We start from the raw sequence: 26,329 nt of genomic DNA on the forward strand, positions 1-26,329 counted from the left end.
CTATTTTTTCATTATAAGTAAAAAAAGTTAAAAAAACCATTTACTTGAAGTTCAACAAAATATTTTCAACTATACAATTTACTCTTATTAAATAGATAACAAAACTGCAGAAAATTGTTTTTTGTTATTTTAATGAAAATATTCTATAAAATTCAGAATATTTAAAATCGCTTAGAAAAAATTTTTCTAAAAAAAAGTCATTTAAAAATAAACAAAACTAAAAAAAAACATATTTATATTATGCAATAACTTTAATTACATACAGAAACCAAACATTTTACATTTAAAGAAACAAAAAAAGTTGTTTCTTAAGACTTTTTAATGTTGATATTAGGAAACGTTTTAAGATCTTTTTTCTTTAATGTTATTACATGTAAATATACTGAGTTTGAACATTAAACTTCAAGCACTTGTTTCATTGTTTGTTTCGTTTTCACTAGTTGGACCAGGAACCCATAGCCCTGAGTCTATACATCGTTTTAAATGATATCTTGCTTCTTCTTCGGGTAATGACGACATTGTTTCTTGGAGCATAGCAATATCCTTGGATTCAAAGCATTCTTGCAAACTCTAAAAAAAGTAATTTTAAATTCAAAGAGGTATAAATTAAAAATAGAATATGTAATGCTCCATCTAATACCACTACCTCACTCATGAGGTAGTGGTGCTTTGGTAGAGCACTTGCTTCATAAGTGAGAAGTTCCAAGTTCAATCCCCACCATATCCCTTGTATTACTGCATTAACTTATTTCTCCTCACAGTGGCTTTGCTTGTCAAGCTTCATGTTTCTGAGTTAAAGAGTTAAGAAAGGGTTGTAACCACAAAAAAAAGTAGCCCTCTTGACTGTAGAAGCCCCCTCAGCCTTTAAAGGGGAATAACATTAAAAAATAATATTACTTTATTTCAAAAAATTTTTTACAGGAAAGGTTCTATATCTTATATTAAAGTTCTTTCAAAACTTTGATGTAGCTTTCATGGTTTACAATGTTTTTAACTTTATTTTAATCATTTACAGTCTACAACAATCTAAAACTGCAGTAGCAGATAAAAAGATTCAGAACAATGCTAGCTAGATCTAAGTACCACTTGGATTTTTTCAAGTTATTCTTGCAGCTCTGATACGATCAAATCTTTTGTACTGTTGCCTTATTTGTGAAGTTGCTTGTTTCAATACAATCAAAGTATGCCAATGACCAGCTAAAGGAGACCCTTTCCCACTAAGAACCTGTTTGTTGACAATTTTTAAAATTATTATAACAGATGCTGTAGCCAGATGTTGAACGAACAAATATAACTATTTTTATTCACATAATAGTAAGTATGAATTACAACACAATATGGTCAACACAAATTAAACTAATTTTGAGTTTTTTTATTGCTGAAAAACTTTTAAAAAATAAAAGTTGCTTCTAAATACTAAGCATTTATGTATTATTATTTGTTTTGTACTATTTTTTTAAACGTATATTTCAATTTGAGATTAAAATTGACAAAAATGATTAAGTTACCCCATGTGTCAAGAATGAAGCAAGAGTTTATGGAATGTCTTACATCTAATGAATTTTTCACACTTGAATAAAATGAAATCAAACAAAGCTAACCCAAAAGAGTTGATAAAAAAAATAATATATACAATACATCAAATGTCAACAGATCTAAAAACACTTCCAAAAGTTAAAATCCACACCTAATGATGTTGCATAACACTGATAAGAACAAAACATCAGAACCTGAAGATGTAAAAAATTATCTTGTTTCAGAAATCGAAACAAACACCACAAAGTCTGTCAAAAAGAAATCCAGGTAAAAATTACAATACTGTGAGTTTTCATCCGAGTCGGATACTGAGTCAATAATGTATTGTAGAGAGTAATAGTTTAAAAATTCTTAGGAATTGTTAAGAAAAAAAGTTTTTAATCATAAATTAACGTTTTTATATTTTCAAGTAGACACTATCAAAACTGAAGGTAATAATATCTTTCAAATAATAATATTTTAATTACATTTTCATAGCAGTTTTATCCTGTTTATTTTTAAAACAAAAATGTATGTTGGTGCCAGAATAAAAAAAAATGTTTTCTCTGTTTTGCTTGTCAAAACTACAATGATAATTTCACCTCTAACAATGTGAATTAACATTTACAGCACAAAATATACTAATGTTTATGTTACCCAAGAGGGTAATGTTATCTATGTTATACAGAGGGTAACATTGACAGTTGCATTCCAACAACAAAATCAATCAATATTAGATTTCATTTTTTATTATTTTATGGCAGCAATATCATTGGTAAACATGTAAAAATATTTCAGATCAAAACTATTTTGTCATATCAAAAGAAAAAATATATTTTCTAAAGATGTGCCAATGTACACCACTTTGCTAAAAGGAACAAACTTTTTCTTTTCAAAGGCTCATGTTCCTAAGCTTTTCATGATTCAGGCGTGAAAAAAAAATTATCTTGGCAATTGTTGAGTTTTTATAAAAAAACTTATGCGAGTCTTAGCAAATTTTAGAGTTACTTGGTCTGTGCTGCTTTGGCACTAACAATAACCATGGAAATCTGAAAGTCTTTTTCTTGGATTAGACTGAGGTGCATCATCATATCCCTGTCTAGAGCCACATAAATTCCTCAGATTTCAATTACACCTTGAGCATATGCTGTCATCAGCAAAAACTTGAGTTTATTGACAACCAAACATTACCCAGCCAAAACTTTCACCAACTCTACAAAAACATAAGAGCTCTTGAGTTTTGTAATGAGCATTTTTTTCTTTTTTAGGTTTTGTAATGAGCAGGCATCAGTTTTTTCGGTTTTAAAATTCCCCTTTGGATAAATAATTTTAGAGCTTAAACTAAAATTTGCTAGCACACAAGGGTTGAATTAAGTAATCTAGATTTGCGATATCTGGAAAAATATTTGGTTTTCAAAATTTTGATTTATGCAAAACCGTGTACTTTGCTTTCATGGGGGGAACTAACTTGAATATGTTAGTGAAAAAGTTATAAAAAATAATAATTTTAAAGTTAACCGATAAAAAATATTTATAAGTTGATTTTAAAATTAGTGCACATTTTTCTGGAGCATTACTAACAGTTTAGAAATGCGATCACTTCAATCGCAAATTCAACATTTGCTTGCAAATTAAATGAAAAATATGTTTTAAATCTATCTGAAAAACTATTAGCCCAAGGTTAGTTTTCTCAACTCAAGACTAATTTATCTGATTTGGTTCAATATTAAAAACTTTACCTTTTTTAACTTTAGAAATAATAAAAATAAACCTATTATAAACAAAATGGTGGAATACGAGTGTTAGTAATCAGCTTAGATTATAAAGGTAGAAAACAAATATTTGTAATTATATATATACATATACATATATATATATATATATATATATATATATATATATATATATATATATATATATATATATATATATATATACACACACACACATGTATATAATTTTTTTAAAATCATACCTTAGGAAGTGATTCAAAAACTTCTACTGGATCTAGACCACCAGGACCCAATCTTTTCGCTCTTTCCTCCTTAAAGAAAAATTATATTTTAATAAAGATTTGTTATATTATAAGTATAAGAAAATTAATAATACTCCATTAAGCTTTAAAAAACCCTGTAAAGTTAGAACAGCAATGGGTTTCTGATAGCATTAATTTAAATGTGTAGATCCATAACCTAAACCAACTATTACATATTTGCATAGAAGCTAGGTGGCTGCTGGTAGGAATACTTAAACACTAGCATTTTCCTTTATTTTTCTTACTAACCATCTGCAAAGATATATTCTAAATATTGTTTAGAAACGCCTTTAAAAAATGTATTTAAACAAAATTTATTATTCATTTAAAAAGAAATGTTTTTGGTGGGGTAAGATACTTTAAAACAGCAGCCGTGGCGCAGTGATTAGAGTTCAGCCGTGAGCAGCCGTGGCGCAATGGTTAGAGTTCTGGTTCAGAACCCAGAAGTCCCGGGTTCAATCGCCACTCTAGCCCAATGAGTGACATTGGTAAGGAAGGAGGCATGAACTTCTAGTTAAATGCTCTCCCGCGGTGCACCATGATTAGACCGTAAGGACTTCTGGGAGCACCTAAAAATTGGAAAAAAAAAAAATTATTTTCCTATATCTTTACATTTTATTTTTTTCAAGTTACTCTTTTAGCTTTTATAAGAGTATATACTTTATTTGGCTATTTATGATTAAATTTTGTTTTAATGCTGTATATATATTCTTATGTCATGAAAATACTTGCTATCACATATAAATAAATCATGAAATAAAGGACATTTCAAAAGAAAACAAAAAACAAAAAAAAAAACAAAGAAAATATTGACAAGATGAATTGTAAATGATGAATTGTACAATAATAAATTTTTTTTTTAGATTTTATAAAGATTCCTAAAATTATGATTTTAGAAGCCAAAGTGAAATATTTCAAGGACTCTGCATCATTACTTATGAAAAAGTGACACATTTATTACAAATGATGCACCACTACAGTAAATTCAAAATTGTTTAAAAAGTCATAAATTCTTATAACAAACCTCTTCATACTCCTTCATAGCTTTATCAATTCGTGCCTGGGCTCTTTCTTTGACTCGCCCAATAAAAGCAGAAAGTTCATCTTTAAAACCTTTATCATAAGTTTCATCAGCTTTACGCATTCTAAAAAGATAATAAAAAATAATGGAAAAAAAAATATTTGCATGAATAAAGAGTTAAACATTTTAGTACAGTCAAGTTTATGATTATTTTTGAAGTGTTTGAAGACTGAAATTTTATATCTCATATTTAGTTCATATCAAGGTTTCTGAAAACTGAAACTCTAAATAAGTTTTGTTAAGTTAATTTGAAACTATTGAGTTGGCTGAAAAGTAATGAGCAATTTTTCTGAAAACCCCGAGTTCTAGAAACTTCTGTGATTTGAGTAAATATCAAGTGCAGCGTTTGAATACCACACAAAATGAAGTAGAAACTTGCAAGAACCTTTTGTCTTTGCACATTTAACTTGCTTGACATGTAATTATCAAAGATGAGAAGTGAGTTAGTTGAGAAGTGAGTTAAGCCACACCAAGAAATGCAGATGGCTCGAGGAAGAACAACTGTCAAAATCATTTTTGCAAGTCAACCCACACCCTAATAAGATGCTGCTTTTGGTGGTACATGCATAATAATAAAGTACTTTGACAGCACCTCAATCATTTCTTTAATTCAAAACCTAAGGAATTCTATGCCAACTGCATTCATTTTTGCATTTGCAAGAGATCATTGATAAAAATGGTCCATATATTGTTTTATCATTGATAACAATGGTCCATATATTGTTTTATCATTGATAATAATGGTCCATATATTGTTTCCAAGATTAGTAATGGAATTGAAAACAAAAAATAAATAAATTTTGTTGAAAAAATCTTTTACTCTTCGCATCTTATACCTAGCTTCAGACCTGGATTTTTACTACCTGGATATGTCCTTGCATTTAATATATTGTTATAGGTTTTAAATAGTTGAAAAAACCAATACAATTATATCTTATTACTTAAAACATACATAAGAAGGATCATTGGTGCATATTTACAGTATGAAAAATATCAGTCTTAATAGTAAAGCTTCATGGTTAAATTGGTTCAAATACATTATCAGTTCAGAATCATAACTTAGCAAGGCTCTCAGCCTCCATATTTAAAGAAAAAGTCCACTAAATGCATTTCCTTTGCCTAAAATACTGGTCTAGTCTACTCCTACAATTATTTCTTAAGGTTCTAGTCGACTCCTAAAATTATTTCTTAGGTTAAAACAAACTCACTCTGAAAAAAAAAGATGATCTTTGATGACCTAATATTTTTTTAAAAATATACCTGGTAAGAGGTCCAACATTTTTAATAACAATTTTTAAAACATGCCTCAGTTCTACAATAAATGAATACTTTACTTTAGGATCAAATCACATTAAATAGTAAACATCAAAAACATATTAAAGGATGTGGTTTAAATCTTTTTACCAAGTTATTCCATGAACTAAGACTTAGATTCTCATCAGTCATTTTGCAATTATCATCCATTTGCTGTGATTAACATGACAATCTCTATCTTCTCAAGATTTACATATATTTTATTTCAATGCACTGACAATATTATTTTATAGCCAATAAAAAGATCACAAAACACATCTTTATCTCAACTGGTCATTTAACAATGATTATTTTGGGAAACTCTTAGGTTACAGGAAATTATGTTTTTAATACATCAAAATTTTTGATGTTGATAATACAACAGTTTACTAACAGCTATGCTGAACCCCTTACTAGAAGTTGTTTTACCATTAGATCATAATTAAGATGTATGAGAGGAGCATTATTTGTATGTGTCATACATATAATCCCATTTTTAATTACATAGAACTTCTATCTATTTTATAGCCCTACCTAAAATCTGCTCCAATATACATCAAATTAGTTTCACTAATCTTCAATAGATTTGGTAACCATTAGTTACCATTAGTGTAGGTTTTTCTCCATTACTATGTTCACTGAGAGAGAAATTTCCTTAGCTCACAAAACAACTATCTTGAATATTCTTGAAGAGTATTTTAATGTTGTTTGTCTCACTTCTATTCCCATCAAAATATAACTGAATGATAATAGGAAGGTTTTATTAAATTTAGATTAGGATTTCAAATCCCAAGGTTGACAGAACGATTAATAACATGCAGACCTAAAATGTTAAATCAAAACTTTGTGAAAACTTTTGGTTTTTTACAAATTTTAAATCTTTAAATATATTTCTGATTTCTTTATTCTGTTATGTATTCGGTTGTCTATTCTGATAATTTTTTAAATAGCCTAAAATTGTATTCAAAGGGTCAATAAAGTAAGTCTATCTGGTTGTTAACCATTGACCACTGTCATTTTAAATATAGATATAGTATATAAATGTTTGAAACTTACTTTTGGAAAAAACTTTTTATTGCTGATCTGGGATCAATTTCTAGTTGCTTAGCTAACTCCAAAAGAAATTGCATACATATAGTTTGATGTGCCACTCTTTCCATCAAAGCATGTTTCTATAAAATAAAAAAATTAATATAAAGAAAAATATTGATAAGAGTATAATAATCCAATGATTTCAGAAAAATTTTTAAAATACTATTTTAATGTTGTTTAATATTGCTTCTTTATAGGTGTCATGAAATAGGTAACTTTAAACAAATTTTTTAGTTTTTATTGAACCAGGAGGTTAAACATGATGTCCAAATTGGCACACAATTACTTTATGTTTTCATGGTTTAATTACCATGACATTAAATTTATTATATTAAATCAAATCAAAAATTATACATTAAATTATACAGTCTAAATGCCAAACAACAAAGTAAATAGCACCTACTTCTTCAACTTCTAAGTCTATACACCAAACAACTAAGTAATTAGCAGTATCTTCGCATGCCAAGTGTGGATTTTTCAACAGCATATTTTCACTATCGTGATATTCATGTAACATACCATATTTTTTTATATCTGCTTTGTTTTCTTCCATAAACTTTTTCTATTAAAAAAATATATATATATATTAAAATTTAAGTTGTTAATATTAAAAACATTTATTAAAATAGTTTAAATAATAAAAAAATATATATATTACTAAAAACATTATTTAAATTAATTTAAATAGTAATAATAAAAATTGTACATTTTGCTTTTAAGAGGTTTTTGTTTTTAAAAGTTAAAGTGGTAAACATAAATATTAACAACAAAAAAACTTAAAAAACAGTTTAAAAATGAAAAAATACCGATCGCTCAATTTTCTCCTCTTCAGACAGTTCTTCTTTTTTTACTTGAGGCTTATTTATGATCTAGATTAAAAAATCAATTTTATAAGTAGCCTTGAAAACTGTGATGTTTTAAGATTCAACTGTGTAATTTATCTCATAAAAATCAATTGAACAACATTAATTTTGTTTGTTATTGATCATAGATATAACTTTTTATTGACACCAGGTGTAATTAACTTTATAATTGCTGTTATCCATTTGGTTCATAATTATTGTGATTCCAACTACAGCTTACTAATAGGTTAAATATATATATTTTTTAGATTTGCATATTTCCAATTTTTTTATGATTTTAATATACATTAATTAAATCTCGTGTTTCATTGATTCCTAGATTTCCAGGTATAAAATAATTTTGCACCAAAATCCCAAGTAAAAATTGTTTAAAAATCTTGAATATGTTAACAAGTTTATATTTGCACACTATATTAACTTTTTTTTGTAAAAAACACAAATAATCCTAAAAGAGTGAATAAGAAAGAAAAAGAAACTCAATATTTGTCATATAAATAGTTCAACGCAATAAAATGTTTTTCCTGAAAGATGAAATCAATGTTAGGATGATGATCATTAGAAATGTACTTTTATTCAAAATTTTAGTACCACAAAATGTAACCATGAAAATTAATCATTATTGTTACACAGCTTAAAAAAAATCTCAATACACAAATCTGTTTATTCCAAATATTGATTATAAAATATATTATTATTGTGTTTATTACTGTATATTACTGTTTTTTACTACTTCTCATCAGAAATGTTAGGATTCCGTTATTGCTAATGTATATTTTTATTTCAAAAATTTTTAAAAGTATTAAAATAAGTTACTTAAGTTCTAGAAAAGAGTTTTTTCATGAAAAGATATTTTTATATATGTAAATATTTAAAAAATTAAAGTTAATAAATAAATAACATCAACAAAAAATAACTTACTGTTTTAGAAAATCCTGGTTGACTTAAAGTGTCAACATTTAATGGCATTGCCTAAAATTAAAAAATTGGTGATAACTTAGTGATATTAAGTATTTATGTTTGTTATTTATGTTGTGTTTCATGTTTTAAGTATTTATGTTTGTTATTTTGATTTATTAAAGTTAAAAAAACAAAAGTTGTCTAAATGTTTTAGTTACCTTCTCTTCTTTTATCAAGTAATTTTTCTGATCCAATAAATTTTTTTCCTAAAATGAAACACATACTTATTATATAAGATGTTATTAATGAGTGTGATATGCACGCTCGGTATCAAGTCATGTTTCATGCAAGACTTAATACACAAAGATATTTGTATTCAGAGTTGATAATGCCATTATGGAAGCAAAGGAACAACAACAGTAGCCAATATCAACAATACATCAAAAGATCATAATTGACCAGAAAAAATATTCATTGACTGCCATCAAAATAATTATCATAACTATTATAAAATTTTAAATATAATCTAAGTAAATATTTCAAGCAACTCAACATTTTAAACAACATCAAGATTAATTTGGCGAAAAGATCATTTTACAAAAATTTCTAAATATTTTGAATCACTAAATGGAGTAATTTATTTACTGACCTATCAGTAAATAGTTTCTACTAGTTATCAGGGCCGGCCTATTTGTCATGTAACAAAGTTTTTTGTTAATAGATAATTATTAAACATGGCGAGATCTTGTTTAAGTGAGCCAGTCTGGCTAAACGGGATAGCTTGGCTCATATAAACAGTCCCTTAAATATTTTTTTTTATACTTTCTTTTTTAAAAAAATTTTAAATTAATATTTATTTTATAATATTTAAATAAAATTTATTATTTAATACTATTAAATATAAATTTATTTTATTTAGAGGCTGTTTATATGAGGCGGGCTAGGTTAGCCAGGTTGGCTTACTTTTTTTTCTTCAATATCTTCACTTCCAACATGGCTGCAAGCAACCACTATTAGAGTTGGAAGTTACTGGAAGAGAAAATATGAAGTTTATAGAGCAAGATAACGATTGACAGACAACTTAAAAGATTGCAAATTATACAGATCAGGAAAACAAAATGAAGAAAGCGAATTACAAAGAACCGATGTTCGAGGGAAAAAACTAGACAAATAAGAATTTTTGGAGCACTTAGGAACAGTCACAGTAAAAAGATGAAATTTAATTAAATGACAAGTAACACAAGAATGAATTTGAGTAGATGGCACAAGAGACGCTAGCTTTTTGGAGCAGTGCCCATTATAGTATTTATAGAAAAGACAAAGAAAAGCAACATTATGATGATGTGATAATGGTTGGAGATTGGTTGCAAGAGCAGGTCCAACTATGTTTACAATGCATTTTTGCAACTTGTCTAAAAGAAAAAAATGGCATCATTGGAAGATCTGCCTGTTTGTTCGTTATATCACGTAGAACACAACTAGTGGAATGAAGAGATGATATTGATGAAAAGTTCTTAGCAAATAACTTAGCTTTGTCTTAAGGTGAGATGACAAAATCTGAACCATACAAGAGAGGTGGAATAACAGATTTGCCCTTGTTATGATACTGTTAAAAGCTCTCCAGAAGTCACGAAAGCCTAATATTTGAGATAAAATACAAGATTTCATGACCTGAGAATAGCGGGCTTTGGCATTAGACAAAACTTTTTTACAATGGTTTCTAGCAATAATAAATAGATGTCTGTTTTCTGGAGAATTATTTTGCTGATATATATGGAAGTAATGGTTTCGATTGGAAATTGCAGCAGCACAATGAGAGGAAAAACATGGTGAAGAGTGAGGCTTGACTTAGAATTATCGAGAGGGAAAAGATTCTATACCAGCCTGAATCCAAGAAGTTATGTAAGAAGCACATTGGTCAGCAGGAAGGGGAAAGATTTCTACCTATGGGCCGCCACGAAGAAAATCATGAAAAGAGTCCCAGTCAGGTTTATTGTAGTTGTAAGAGGTACGATGATAAAGGGATTCTGAAGATGAAGAAGAATGAGATTGTAGTTTTAGAGAGATCAAGCTGTGATCAAAAGCATAAGTTTTAAGTTGTCAGTGTCTCAGATTCACACACCCTTAGGTAAATGTGGAGAAACTGAGCACTGACTAGGATCAGAAACAAGACATAAGTCGAGTAAAATAGCTAAATGATGCGGATTGTTTGGAAAGTAAGTTGGAAAGTTAACTATTTGAGTTAGAGATTGAGAAAGAAAAAAGTTGTAAGCCTTAATGCCTGCTGAGCCACTGACACTAGAGTCAAGCCATTCAGTGTGATAAACATTAAAGTCACCAATAACAGCGATATTGGCAGAAGATAAAGAAAAAGAGCTTGGTCAATTTGATCAGAGTTAACATTGAAAGAGTGCAGTCTTGAGATGAAGGAGAGTGATATAGAACAAAGAGAAAGGCGATAGAGTGAAGTGGTGCTAAATGAAAGCACATAAAAGAATAGTTAGTGTATTCAAACCTTGTTTCCCGACAAATAGGTGAATTCTTACAAATGTCCAGGCCAATCATGTGACTTGTAGTCTTTATGAATTAAAGGAAGATAACCATCAACACTAAGATCACAAGATGAGACAGCTAAACTCAAAATAGTCTCACAGGAGCAACTAGGAGCTTTGCAAGTGATAAGACTCAACAAAAGTTACTTCGAAGACCATGAATATTATTGGATGATAGATTTAGAGATGATGATGATATTTTTGTGTTTTATAGTTTTTGGTACTTTAATCATTTTTACATTTGTTAAAGAACTTGACTCAAAGTGCAGATAGCACTCAGTACACTATTTAATAGTCCAAGCAATTGCTTCATTACTATTAATAAACACTAAGCCGTAACAAAGAGCTCCAAATGTGGCCTCGACAATGCACACCAAAAAGTACAAACAAGGACACCATCCATGTGCAACATGGCACTGTTAGTACTTTTATATTTTGCAGCTGTTGATAGAATCAGCCTCTCCGAGAGCTACCACAGAGTTCGGGAAACCTGACTATTAGCCAGACCCAAAACCATTTATGAGTTTTAGAGCTGTACCCTCATTATCTTAAGCAAGATTTCACTATGTTTATAATCTATGAAAATAAAACTTGTTTACATGACAAACAAGCTAGCCTGGATAACTGAGACCTTGCCTAAATTCATTGGGATCCCACTCCAATGTGAATAATTTTTTTTCTATATAAACAAAAAAAATGAGCCAGCCCTACTAATGAACGCAGCTGATTGGATAAAATAAATCATGCCATTTCTTTATTTAATCAAAGACATTCCTGATTGTTTTTAAAGCAACCAATTAAATAAAATTAAAAATGTCAAATTCAAGTTCAAATTAAAGTTTCGATGGAAACATTTATATGTTAATTTTTTTTTTAAGTCAGCTTGGTTAACCGGGCCAGTCCAATTTGTATAAACAGCCCCTAAATTTAATTTAAATTTAAAAAAAATTTGTTATAAAATTGCAAAGTTGATGATAATTGATGTCATTTTATATATATTTTGTCAATTTATATACACTTTTTATCTTCGCCCTATTTATCCAGCGCCTTATATAGTAGAAAAAAAATGTAGATCTAACTGATAAAATATCTATCATCATCATATGTTCTATTAAATACCACTTGAAATCAGAAAATGCTAAGGTTTTTTCAAACACACATAAAATGTAAAAATTAATTGTACATTGATAAAAAAAAATCTTTGACATCTTCTAAAAAAATAAAATTCGAAGTTTTTGTTTTTTTAGATGTTAACATTTACAATATTTGCGCTATAAAAGTGCATTTTAATATTTTTAATTTTTAAAATACAATGTACTCTAGTGAAATATACGTAAGTTTCTAGTCACTTTTTTAAATTTTATACCCAGTATCTTTTGGGAATTTAGATTTATAATAATTTGCAAGTAACTCACGTTAAATAATAAATTTACCTCTAACAAGACATCATTTAACGATTTTTCTAAAACTTTTATTTGTTCAGTATCATTTTTTTTTTTTGCTTCTTCTAATTTGGATGTCATTGTCTGTTTTTTTGCATTATTTCTAAAGGAAGAATAAAATAATTAAAGATTAAATAAAATGTAAAAACTTGATTAAAAAAACTTCTTTTAAAAGAATTTATTTTAACTATTAGGGGTCTTTTTGCTATATTTTTTCTATAAATATATATAGCAAAATTTAAAATATTGAAAAATGTATTGTGCTAAAGGGTGGATTTGAACCTTTGGAAACAACACTGGTGACAGTGCACTAAAACACTGAGGTATTGAAGATAAACATTTAAGTAAAAAACAAACTATTTTATAAATATCTTATATCAATTGTAATTGATCAACACTTTTCAAGGGGGTTACACTAAATAAGCGCAACTTAATTGCATAGCATAATATAATAATACAAAAATATATATTATAAGCAAATATAAAAAATCCACTTATATAACAATATGTAAAAACATTTATAAGTGTAAGCACCATTAAGTTAGTTGAGTTTGCGAGTCATGTATGGAATGATCGTGTATAACTTATAAAACTATAACTTTTTAAAAATTTTCTAAAAATTATAAGTCTTGTTTGCTTTAACAGTTTTGTTTTTGTATTTTTAAAGAATGCAAGATTGAAAAAATCAAAAAAAAGATGCTTGGCGGTGGATTTGAACCCATATAACTGTCAGGATGTCGGTACAGAGGACAATGCGCTAAACCACTAGGTTGCTGAAGATGTACATTTTAAAGAAAAACAAACCATTTTATAACCTTTTATACCAATTAAAATGATTCAACACTTTTTAAGCCAGTACTTTAAATAAGTGGAACTATATTGCACAGCAGTATTATAAAGAAGTTTATAAAAGAAATATTTAAAAACCACAACATTTTTATCAGAAATTACTATATATTGAATTAAATTTACATTTTTTTCTTTCAAAATAAATAAACGAGATGATGGTTTTAATAAGCTCTATGTATGTGGAAAAAGTGCGCATTTTATTTTTTTTTTGCCCTTTTTTGAATAATTTATTTCTCTAACTTTTACTAAAATATATTGAAGTAAATAACTATAAAAATGATTTGTGTAAATTGGTGACGGTGCCATCAATATCTATTTCACACCAAAAGTTTAATTTACAAAAACAAAACTTATAAATTCAAAATTAATTTTTTTTTAAATTTACAAATACAAAATTTACTAGATTTTTAAATTCACTGCTTAAATTTAATTGCTGCCCTCGTGCGGTGAACAAATCTCACTCTGACCTTTAAATGTCTTTGTTGCGCATCTAAATTAACTCTAAAATAGCATATTGCACAGAAAGTTCTTGTAAAAACATTCTACTTGCTCGAAATTGGCAAACCAAGCAAGTTTTTCATCTAATAGCTATCTAAAAAAAGTTTTTTTACTTATTGCTGATGACATTTTAAAGCCTTAAATATCATATTTAATGCAATTTTAAATGACTATAAATTTATTTAAAATTTGCACATAAAAATTTATTCAATGATAAAAATTATAATATAAAATTAGATGAACTAAAATACAAATATCTGTGTAAAACTTTTAGTTTTAAAATACTTAAATATTTAAAAATTTAAATATTCAAAAACTTTCCATACAATATATAGTGCTTTTATCGACAGTCATCAAATAAAAAGTCGTTTCGTGTAAACTGTCAATAATGGAAGAGGATTCAAGATTTATTGAACTTTTACATTTTTGTGATGAAGCAAGATGCTTGTAAATATAGGAGGACTTATCTGAATATAGATGTTCTGAAATCCTTGTTATGTAGCTTATGATGGCTTCACCAATATATCCAGCATTACAGCTTAGACATTCAAATTTATAAACAACAAAGGATTTTTAAATTTTAAGGTAAGGGGTCTTTTGAAAAAAGCATACTAATAATTTTAAAAGGTGTAAGAACTAAGGACCAGTGAAGTCAACTTTTCAAGGCCCGAAGTAAACTAGAAGAGGAATTTAGACCATATGCACACACCAAATTTAACTGGAAAATCAATTTAGGCCATGTGTGTACCCCAAATTTAACTGAAAGATGAATTTGGAATTTTCACCTAAATTCAACTGAAAGCTGAATTTGGATTTTAAAAACACATTAAATTGAAAGAGAGATTTTTTATAAACACATTAAATTGAAAGAGAGATTTTTTAAAAACACATTAAATTGAAAGAGAGATTTTTTATAAACCAAAATTAGTATTTTTCAGCTTGAAATTAACGAAATTTAAAAACATGACAAAACACAAGTAAAACAAAGTAATTTTTTAGTTATTAAAACAAAAAATTAATGCTTACAAAAAGCAACCATTTGCTTCAACAAAAAAAAATCTAAAATCTAAAAGTGCAGTAATAATGAGAATTTAAGTTTTGGAATCTTTACAACTCTTTATAAAACAAGAAGATCGTGAAGAATATTATGTAAAGTACTCACCTGTTTTTTACATTTAAGATTTTTTGAAAGCGATAAATAAGATTTAATAAGTTATGAATAGACATTGTGCTTGACAAAAAGACTTTTCGGTTATTGACTTTTGGGTGTAAGACAAATCTATTTCTAATGTTTTTTTTGTTTTTTACTAAACTCATGTTCCCAAGGCTGAGGGGGCCACTTTAGTTGAGAAAGCTACTTTTATCATTATTTTGTTTAAATAGTGATTACAACCATCTCTCAACTCTTAAGTTTGGAAACACAAATCTTGACAAAGCTGCTGTGCAGAGACAGGTTAATATACATGAAACATGTAGTATTTAAAAACTATTTTTTGCTTTGATTTAAAAAAAATTAACTTCCAAATTTAACTGAAATTAAATGAAATTAATGTTACTGAGTTTAACTGAAAAATAAATTTCTATTTCAAATTCAGCACAGAAGTTAAAGCCGAAGACAACTTTGCCTTTCAGTAAATTTCTAATTTTTACTAATCTGAATTTTAACGATTATTTGCTCAGTAAGTACTAGTCTTTCTTTTATGTTATTTTTAGAACACTTTTTAATATTTATTTAAATAATATTAAAGTGTGTTTGAAACTTGTCCAATATAAGGGAGTTTAAAGTGAGATATAATGTAATAGGTTTTGAAGATGACATGTTCTTTAGGAGAGATAAGGTTGTTTAGAAAATACTTTAAGTTTTTGTCAATTTAAGTTTAAAGGGGAACGCATGTTTTTTGAAGAGTTAGTTTAATTTTTACAATCTAGATAAAAACCTCCCCCAGTTGCTGTTGATTTTGAAGGCCCTGTCAATCAGAGTTTTGATCATAAATCCTAGTTTATAATTTATATTAGTGAATCTGGTTCAACTTTTTTATTAGAAATTAGACAATAAAACTGTGTAAGTTTTATAAAACATTGAAGTATTATTCGTTATATCAAGAAAGTTTAATTTGTGATCAGTTTCTTCCTCTTTAGTAAATTTGAAGTTAGGATGTTGTTAGCATTGTCATTATTTTCAAAGATACAAAAGATATCATCTACATACATTTTGTGTTTAACTACTTTTTTGCAACTATTGCTTTGAAACTTTATTTATGCAATTTTCATATATATTGAGTGCTTCAGATTCTGTCTGATACAAATTATTTTTTGTTACAAAACAAATAATCAATGTAAACAATTTTCTAAAGTATGCTTTTACATTAAAATAATAAAAAGATCCTTAAAATAAGTAAAATTATTTTTCAAGATACTTATCAAGTAATAAGGTATTATACTAATTTATAAGCTTCATTTTATAATTTTTTTTTAATCAATCGTTATTGGTTAAAAAAGCACAAATTAGAAAAACGTTAACAAAAAAAAGCCTTACGCTTCAATACTCTTTTGCAACTGATCTTTTTTTGATTGGAGGTCATCCATTTTTTGTATACGAGCCTCATGTCTCCATTTGAACAAACTTGGGGTATCAATATTAGGATGAGTTTCATCTTCATCATCACTTACCTGATTAAAAATATTTGACTTATTTGAAAAAAACATTTTAACATATAACATTTTTTATAAACTCATACTAAAAACTTTTTTTTTGTTGGTGAAATAAACATAAATATTTATATAACGATTAAAATTTTATAAAATAAACTTCTCGGCAATTTTTTAAAGCTATGCATAATATAAAAGAAAAATATTTAAAAACTCTCTACACATCACCTCAATTTATTTTAATACATTTTATATACATTCAAGTATTTTTTACTATTTTTTTTTTTTTAAACTAGTCAGAGAAATCTTGTAAAACAGATGCTTCTAACACTTCATGACTAGCTCTGAAGTTAATTAAAAAATAACAATAAGCAGATCATGCCATATAAGATCATTTTTCAAAAATATTTAAACTGAATATTTGTTTAGGGTCGTCCATAAATTATGTCATGCTTTAGGGGTGGGGGTGGGGGTGGGGTGTTGAGGAGGGGAGGCGATTTTGTGACAATTTGTTACCAGGAGGAGGTGGGGTTATCGATTTTGTGACGCAACATTTTTTTTTTTTTTAAATCTAGAGAAGACTTTAGATTTAAAACTTAAAACTAGATTTTATTTAAAAGAGTATATGACCAAGCCAAAACCCTCAGTTGATGTATCTACATGTTGATTGTAAAAAAAACTACGCCTAAATCTTACTTAGTCGACGTGTACACTTCGTTAACAGAGTAGTTACAGCCTGTTAGTGGACTGTTACAGCTGTAACAGTCTATGAACAGTGCATGTTCTTTGTTTTGACTTTAAATGGTAAGAACTTTATTTAGTTAGTGCAAAAAAGTGTGCAGCAACAAAAAAACAACCTTTGTGCACTAAGTAGGAAAAAAAATATTTTGATACCGAAAGGCGAACCTGGAACCCTCGGAATCCACTGACCACGCTAACGTTAAAAGTTATAAGAAAATTAAACTTATAAAATAACATTTTTGCATCTATAATATATTACAGGCCTTGTTAAGAAGCGTTACGCAGCTCGCATTTTGTTTGCGAAAAGGCGATTTGCCTACGCGTTCAGCAGTTTTGCGTTACGCAAAAACTTATATCTTTTAGAATATTTTTAATTATCTTTTGATATCGTTTATGTGACGTTTATTCTGAAGAAATAAAGTCGTAAGTAAAAGCATTTAACCGCAATTGTAAACTAATAGATTTTTTGTTAAAGAAACAGTTTGTTTAATAATTTTTTTTATTGTTGATAAAAATTAGTTAAAAAAAACAAAGTGTTTTAAGTTTTATCTTAAGGAATTAAATATATAAATTCCTTTTAAATGTAAAAACTATTTTTTGTCAAAATATCTTATTAATAAAATATTTACATTAAAATAAAATGCACGATTTATTTTAATGTAAATATTTTATTAATAAGATATTTTGTTAATTGTTAATTCAATAACGTAAAGTTTTAATGACGTTCGTTTAATTTATGAAAATAAATTATGATCACGAATATGTTATCGGTAACTAATAAATAACAAAAAAAAAACTCTTTATTGTTAAAAAACATTATTAAAAAGAGTTCACAAACTAAATAAGAAAAAATTTATTAACAGTTAATAAAATAATTAAAAACCAACTGTAAAATCATAAAAAAATAAACATTATTTTACGATTCATGAAAAGAATATTTTTTTCAAAATAAAATTTAGCCCATATTTGAAAAAAATAATAAAAATGATTTCTTAAATAAGAACTTAGATTTTATTTGTAACTTTTGTTTAAGTGAGAAAAAAACTAACTGTTTGTATGATTTTTAACGCGTTAATAAAATAACTTTAATTACAATGCGGTACTTGAAAAGACGCTAGTGACGCAATATAACTTCTAACGATGCAAAATATTTTTGCTGAGTTGAGTTACTTAGAAATGCGTTACGCGTTTTCGCTACGCTGCATGTTACGAGATTTCGCAGTGTAGCGTTTTCGCTACGCAGCGAAATCTCGTAACAAGGCCTGATATTATATTGCATTGCAAAATTGCTGCATTACATTAGGGGGGGGGGGGGTCAATAAAGTGTTACAGGTGCATTACGAGGGGGGGAGGGGAGGGGGAATTGGTCAAAAAATATCAAAAATTGTGTGACATAATTCATGGACAACCCATTATATAGTTTAGCTTTATGACAATGGAATATTAGCGACAATGATTTTTAATCTTCATTTGTAATTATTAAATCTGATTGTCGCTGCACCAGTTTTAATTAGAGGAGAGCGGTGCTCAAGAATCTCAGGAAAACCCCCATATTGCCACTAAAAAAAAAAAAAAAAAAAAAACGGTATCCCCAAATAAACTCTGGTATATTCACTGTTATGCATTTGTAGGAGATATTAAAAATAGTATTAACTAGGTTAACAGTAATAGTTGTGAACTAATTTAAAATATCATTTTCTTGACATAATTTCAGGCCTTCACAGGAAGGTGTGCGATCGCACACCATGATCATGAAAATAATAACTTTGTTTTGTCAATTTGACCATAGTTGTTAACATCTTTTTAGAATTTAAACATTTCAAAAATGCGCAGAAAAAAGCCAGTTAAAAAAAAAAGTGAAAAAAAGCACTTCTTTATCTATTTCTTATGACTATGAAAAATCTTATTTGGACTTAACTAAAAAAACTTTTAAAAAAACTTTATTTAAAAAAAAAGTAATCTTAACAAAAGGGAATATAAAAAAAAAAAAAAAACACTAACATTATTTAAATCAAGTTTTTAATTATGTTTGAAATAATTAACTTTTATCTTCACTCATTTTTTATAATATTATGTGAAATCGTTTTAAATAAAGTAAAAACTTTTAATGATTGTTAAATAAATATGCCAATTTAACTTAACTTATTGTGTGTGTGTTTTTTTTTACTAATATAAAAATAGCAAATTTCTATATAAACAAACACTAGTTAACCATTACACATTTAAAAAAAAAAGAAAAATATTTATTAAGTCTTTATTAACGCTTTGTTTAAACATTTTATAAACATTTATTTGTTTTCCTTTTTTTTTTATTTAAATTAACACTTAATAAAAAAGTACATAATTATAAATAAAAAAATATCTAAATATAATATTCAATACTTTAAATAAAAAATTTTGAGTAGTGATTTTAAAAGCGTTTCAATAATAAATAAACATTAGAAAAGATTTAAGTTATTTAATTGTAATGGCATTCAAAAATACATGCTACTTTTTTTCAGCAAATTTTTTTTTATTTTTTTGAAGTGTATTGACTTCATTATTGATTGAAATGATTTTTTTTACAAATTTCTTTAAAGATGTTATTGCTGTCTAAAAAAGTTGTTTATAAACAACTTCATTATTGATTGAAATGATTTTTTTTACAAATTTCTTTAAAGATGTTATTGCTGTCTAAAAAAGTTGTTTATAAAATCTAAATATTTTTTCAATAACACTCATAAAAAACACATACTTATATAATTTGTATAATAAAATCAAAAAAATTACATACAACTTTCATTGATACTTTAAACAAAAACTATTATCAATAATTTGTCACTTTGTTTAAAAGCATTTCGCTAATATAAAAATCATTAGTATAGATAAAAGTTTCAATTTTAGTTATTTCTAGCATACAATTTGTATAAATATAATATAAAATATTTATTATTCAGCAAGTCAAAACAAAGTTATTTTCCTTCCTTCCCAGGCTTCCTTTTAAGGCCTTTATTTACATTAAAATACAGGCAGTATATAAATATAAAAACAATGCCTAAATTGCACAAACAAGATTATAGAGAAAGAAAATTAAATTAAAAGAAACAAAAAAAAAATGAAGTAATATTACTCGCCAACAATCAAAAGCAAGAATTTAAAAAAAAAGAAGCTTGCTAAATTACGATAGCCTCAACACAGAGATTTTCAAAAAGCTCAACATATCAATGATATTCCTTGTTTTTCAGTCAAATGGAGCAAGTCTATCATTCAAGTTTGTCAGAAGTATGTGCTGTAAACCGTGTTTAATTGAACTACCAACATTACCATGAAAAGCAGATTATTTGCAAGAAATAAAAATGAAGATCTCTTTACCAGATCTACCAAACATAAAAAAAATGCATCCGTTTATCTTCTGGTGTGATTAACCATGTACTAGAGTTTTACAACAGCGAAAAAATATTTTAATTGGAATCCAGGTATGAAAGGCTTTCTAAAAATTGATGGTGAAAAAGTTACAAAAATGTTTCTTGTTACTTAAATAAGGGGAATGTTATAACCTGCACACAGCTCAAACACAAACAAATTCAGAAATGCCTCTTAAAATCTGCTGTTGTCTTATTCATGAAAATTGTATTAATATATGCAATGCTTTATCCTAAAGCCTAGTTAGGAGATTTTATTGCATAGCGAAAAAGCTCAACGCTAATAACTGTAATTTAACACATCTTATTATTTACATCGTTAAAAGTTAAATTGCACCATTAGCGTAATTTAAAGTACAGCGTTGTAATTTAATTTAATTTTAAACTGTGGTGAAAATTATTTAAACTAATATAACAAAAATTACTGTTGAAATCTAAATTCAGTATTAAAAAAAGATTACATTTCCTTATAATTTATTTTTTAAAACAACCTTATCCTTAGCATAATCTTTTGTTTCTTTATCATAACTTATTTACTATCAGTATTTTTTTTTTATGCTTTTAATATAATATTTTTGATAAAAATAAAACAATTTGATGTCAGATAATAAAAAAAAGTTTTCTTCTTTAATAAATGTTGTAAACCGTCTGTCAATCGGTATCTTGCTCTACATTCTTCATCTTTTCTCTTCCAGTAACTTCCAACTTTAATTAGTGGTTGCTTGCAGCCTTGTTGGAAGCGAAGATGTTTATAAATTTTTTTTAAAAAAAACTGTATGCTGATGATGCAAAAATTATTCCATGGTTTCAAATATTAATAACAACTGTGTATTATAAGGGCATTTAATTAACATTAGTAAATGAAGTGAGAAATAGTTGTTACACTTCAACACAGAAAAATGTAAAATTATGCATATAGGGAAAAAATCCAAACTATTATATGAAACTGCTATATAACTATTATATGAAACTGCTATAAGCAATCCAAGTCGATTTACTATGTTAAAAACATCTTTGGAACAAGATTGAGGTATCCTAGTATCTAACAATTTAAAATGACGAAGTCATGTAATTATGATAGCAGGAAAAGCAAACAGAATGTTAGGTCAAAATAAAATAGATAAAAAATTTATGACGCTATTTGTTAGTCCCAATATGAAATATGCTTCACCTATTTGGAATCCTTATTATGAAAAAGACAATAAAATAGAAAAAGTGCAATGAAGAAGAATTATGTCATTAATGGGTATGTGCTATGAATAGAGACTAAAAGTCACGAGTTGAAAAAAACTAAATCCAGTTTTGTTGAGATTGAGCTTTGAGATATGGCTAATCTTAACTATGAATGTATTAGTTCAACCATTTAAGTGAGAAAAGCCACAATTAAAATCATTGTGCCGTTGATAAATAATAGATTTATTTCACTGTTAAATTCTATATTTGAATCGATGATTGGTTAGATCCACAATTATGGACAGCAGACAGCATGTACGGTGATGCTAGCATTTCTTTATTATTAGAACGAATTCTTTTACCCTTTAAAAACTGCAGAAATGAATTTTATAATGGATCTTTCTGAATGGAAATATGCAAAATTAGTAATAAATAAACAGTATGCAACAATGGCACTTACAACATTGCAACTATGGCAGAAATTTTTTCTTTATCATAGAAAAGAGTTCCCGAATATGAGTCTTCTGGTTGAACTTATGTGTATTTCTGGCTCGAATTCGGCTGTCGAATGCACTTTCAGTCTTTTATCCTTGATACTAACTGATCGACGTTTAAAGATGAAACACTCAACAAGGAAGACTGTATAATAATAGCTTGTAATGACCCAAATTTTAACCGCCATGAATGAGAAGATATTTTAAGTCGCCCTGTGGATATTTACTAAAGTAAGTGAAGAGTTTTTCGCCTTGATTCAGCTAATGCTAGCATTGCAACAGATGATAATAGCAAAGAAAGTTGCAGCAGTAACGATTTGACTTCTACATCTGAATTGGACTCGGACATAAACATTTTATAATATTGTACATTCAGGTAATGTCATAGTTGTAAATTGGGTCTATTTTATATTATACACAAAAATACATGATTATTATTAAATTTTATTAAAAACGCAATTGTTGTTGAAAGTTTTATTTTTATTTAAAACAATCATACAAATTATTTTAAAAGATTTATGTTTATAATAAAAAAATACATGCTTTTTAAAAAAATAAAAAAAATAAAAACTAATATTTATATAATTTACTAAACTTTATACAATTTTGAACAAAATTTACTCAACATTATAAAATTAAAAAAAAAATTAAAAATCTTTTTTTATAAACAATCAAAAAAAGTTGCATTGATAATTTTTATAAACAATCAATAAAAGTTGCTTAGCTTTTGCTAAAACATTTTATTTACAAAAGATTAATGTTATGAATATTTACGTTAGTTCTTTTAGCCTGTTAGAAATATAACTTTTTAGACATACACGGAAACATACATAAATTTAAATGTTGAGCGCATTATTGAAACGTTCTCAAAACATCTAAAAAGCTGTGGCCAAGTTGTTGCAACTAAATATTAAATGCGTGGTCAGAAAATAAATAAATATATAATCAAATGATCTCTTCGAACATTTTTTAAATCTAAAAACTAGCAAAAGGAACAACAATATAACAATAGTAAAAGTATTCTGAACCAAAATAAATATCTCCTTAAAGCCTGTTGAAAATAATTTGGAGCCAAAATCAAGTATTTTATTAAAAAAAAAAAAATAGGATTACATTAATGGTTCCACATTTGTATGCGTTAGATTTCCATAATTATATTTTCATATTTAAATAAGACATTGAAGATTTAGAATAAAATTTTTAGTCAAGATTTCAGCAACCTTATCTACATTCTCAGCAATCCTTATATGTTTAAGTAATAGTGAATCTTGCATAACCAGCATATATTTTAAAATCATCAAATGAATAACTAATTATCTAATTATCATTTTAAATTGCTTTTTGTTTGCAACTTTCATAATTGTCATAATAACCACATTATTGGCTTTACTTTTAAATCTCAGTGTAAGGGCTTTGATCTTACCACATTGTAATATCTACCCTGCATACAATAGTGGTGAACAAAAACATATGTGAAAAACATATGGAAATGAATATTAAGGACTGATACTGATTATTTTTCAAAATAAACATTCAAGCTTATTGATTAATCATAAAAAATACACCACACACAGTTTCAGAAACAAGTTATTGAGTTATTGAATAAAAATCAAAAAACTACATTTATAAGTTGCATTTGATGGCTAAATATATTTCAGTAAAATTAAACTAAAGTATTTAAAAACAACAATAAAAAACAATAACAAAATCTATCAAAAAAAAGCCGATTTATTCCTTACATGTTTTGCTTCACATTAGCTGTCTTGATACATTTATGTATCAAGACAGCTAATGTGAAGTATACATTTATGTATTTTAGTCATTTGGACAAACCCACAATAAATCCAAAATAATAAACTCTATACTATAGACTAACAAAATTCTCGAAATAAGATCATTTACTTAATCAAAAACTTTTTTTCAACAATTTCATGTAAATTGAACAATAATTTACAAAATTAAAAAAAAGAACAATAAAGGGTCACAAAGTTGATACAAAATCATCAATTATATTACCACTTAACCTCTCTTAAGTGTTGTTCAGCTTGTAGCTTCAATCAGAAAAAATTAATGTTCTGCATTGATACAAACTGGTCTCTGGTTCTTTGTCTTTTTAACTCTCCATATTTGAATAAAAAGCTTTTTAAATATAGATGTAAAAAAGCGGACTCCAAGAATACCATCTGAATAAAAAGTTGTTCAAAGAAAATATATTATTAAATGTTATTTTGTATGCAAAACATTCATCCTCTGGCTTTCAAATGGACTCTTTTCTCTTCAGAAAATACAGTCGCAAAACTGCTATATAGTATGCAAAACTATATCAATAGAATAATAAAAACTGCATCAAATTCTTAAAGCTTCTCCTATTTCCTCCTACTCCCAGCTCCTTTTCACAATAAAATTGGGAGTTTTATAACAGATTTTTTTCTTCCAGATAGCCTTCACTGTGGCTTAAAAACCTCCTTATTTTTGTTATGTTAAAATTAAATTACCATTCAAAATAATAACTATTCAAAAGTGTGAAAAAACTCACTTTTTATTTCTTATTTCTATTTTGACATTATTATTAGCTTCTTTTATTATTTACCCAAACCGCATAATATCCAACTTTTATTTTTATTCAAACAAGTTTTTCAATGCGATTGATTTATATTAGAATGAAAATAACTCAATATACAACTTATTACTTAAAATTTTTAAAATTTACTTTTATATTACAAAAATACAATTTTAAAAAAACTTGATAACAGCAAAATATTTATACTTTTGACTTAATCTAAATTATTATTTAAAAGCATCATACACTGATATAATACACTCACATTTTTCAAAGATTTTTATGATCATCATCACAAAAAAAAGCTAAGAAGCTGAAAATAATGCAACAAACAAAAGTTAGAGCAGAAGTGTTAAAATAAACAATTTAGAGAACAATAAAATTTTTTAAACCTAAAATAAATTAAATAATTACCAAAAATAATGATTGCATCAATGCACTTAGTCATTTTATAATAAATTCTTAAACTAAGTATTACCTCAATATGATCCCATTTCTTATAATCAACCATTGTTGCAAGCAACCAAGTAGCTATACAACTTTTTAATTACTATGAATATATATATATATATATATATATATATATATATATATATATATATATATATATATATATATATATATAAATATATACATACATATATATATATATATATATATATATATATATATATATATATATATATATATATATATATATATATACATATATATAAAATAATGGAAGCGCTATTAGACGCACTTGAAATATATGAAACTGCTGTTTAAGGTTGTAAAAAAATTCATTAAAGTAGAAAAAGTGTGTCCAATAGCGCTAGAATGAGTGTATATATATACACACACACACACATATATATACGAACACACTGAATATATACATAGAATTACTAAGAATATATATATATATATATATATATATACATTCATAGTATATGTATATATATTATGAATATATTTTTAGTATATAGTATATATATATATACATATATATATATAAATATATATATATGTATATATATATATATACTATGAATAAATATATATATATATATATATATATATATATATATACTATAAATATATATATATATATATATATATATATATATATATATATATTCATAGTATATGCATATATATTATGAATACATTTTCAGTATATAGTGCATATATATATATATATATATATATATA

The 26,329-nt window shown here is 26.5% G+C and overlaps 1 protein-coding gene across 1 annotated transcript; it reads right to left on the reverse strand.

Annotated features, from left to right (window-relative positions):
* Nucleotides 1-218: 218 nt before the first annotated feature.
* Nucleotides 219-25,705, reverse strand: LOC100214820 (hsp90 co-chaperone Cdc37). Its single transcript, XM_065813603.1, has 11 exons — nt 25,614-25,705; nt 16,654-16,787; nt 12,762-12,873; nt 8,995-9,042; nt 8,798-8,848; nt 7,823-7,885; nt 7,420-7,578; nt 6,981-7,096; nt 4,575-4,695; nt 3,491-3,559; nt 219-570 (listed from the first exon to the last, which is right to left on the reverse strand). The coding sequence occupies exons 1-11, from the start codon at nt 25,644-25,646 to the stop codon at nt 403-405; spliced, it is 1,074 nt and encodes a 357-aa protein (XP_065669675.1). The 5' UTR covers nt 25,647-25,705; the 3' UTR covers nt 219-402.
* Between the last annotated feature and the right edge of the window lie 624 nt (nt 25,706-26,329).

The sequence above is a fragment of the Hydra vulgaris genome, chromosome 12, assembly GCF_038396675.1.
Source record: "Hydra vulgaris chromosome 12, alternate assembly HydraT2T_AEP".
Classification (NCBI taxonomy): Eukaryota; Metazoa; Cnidaria; class Hydrozoa; order Anthoathecata; family Hydridae; genus Hydra; species Hydra vulgaris.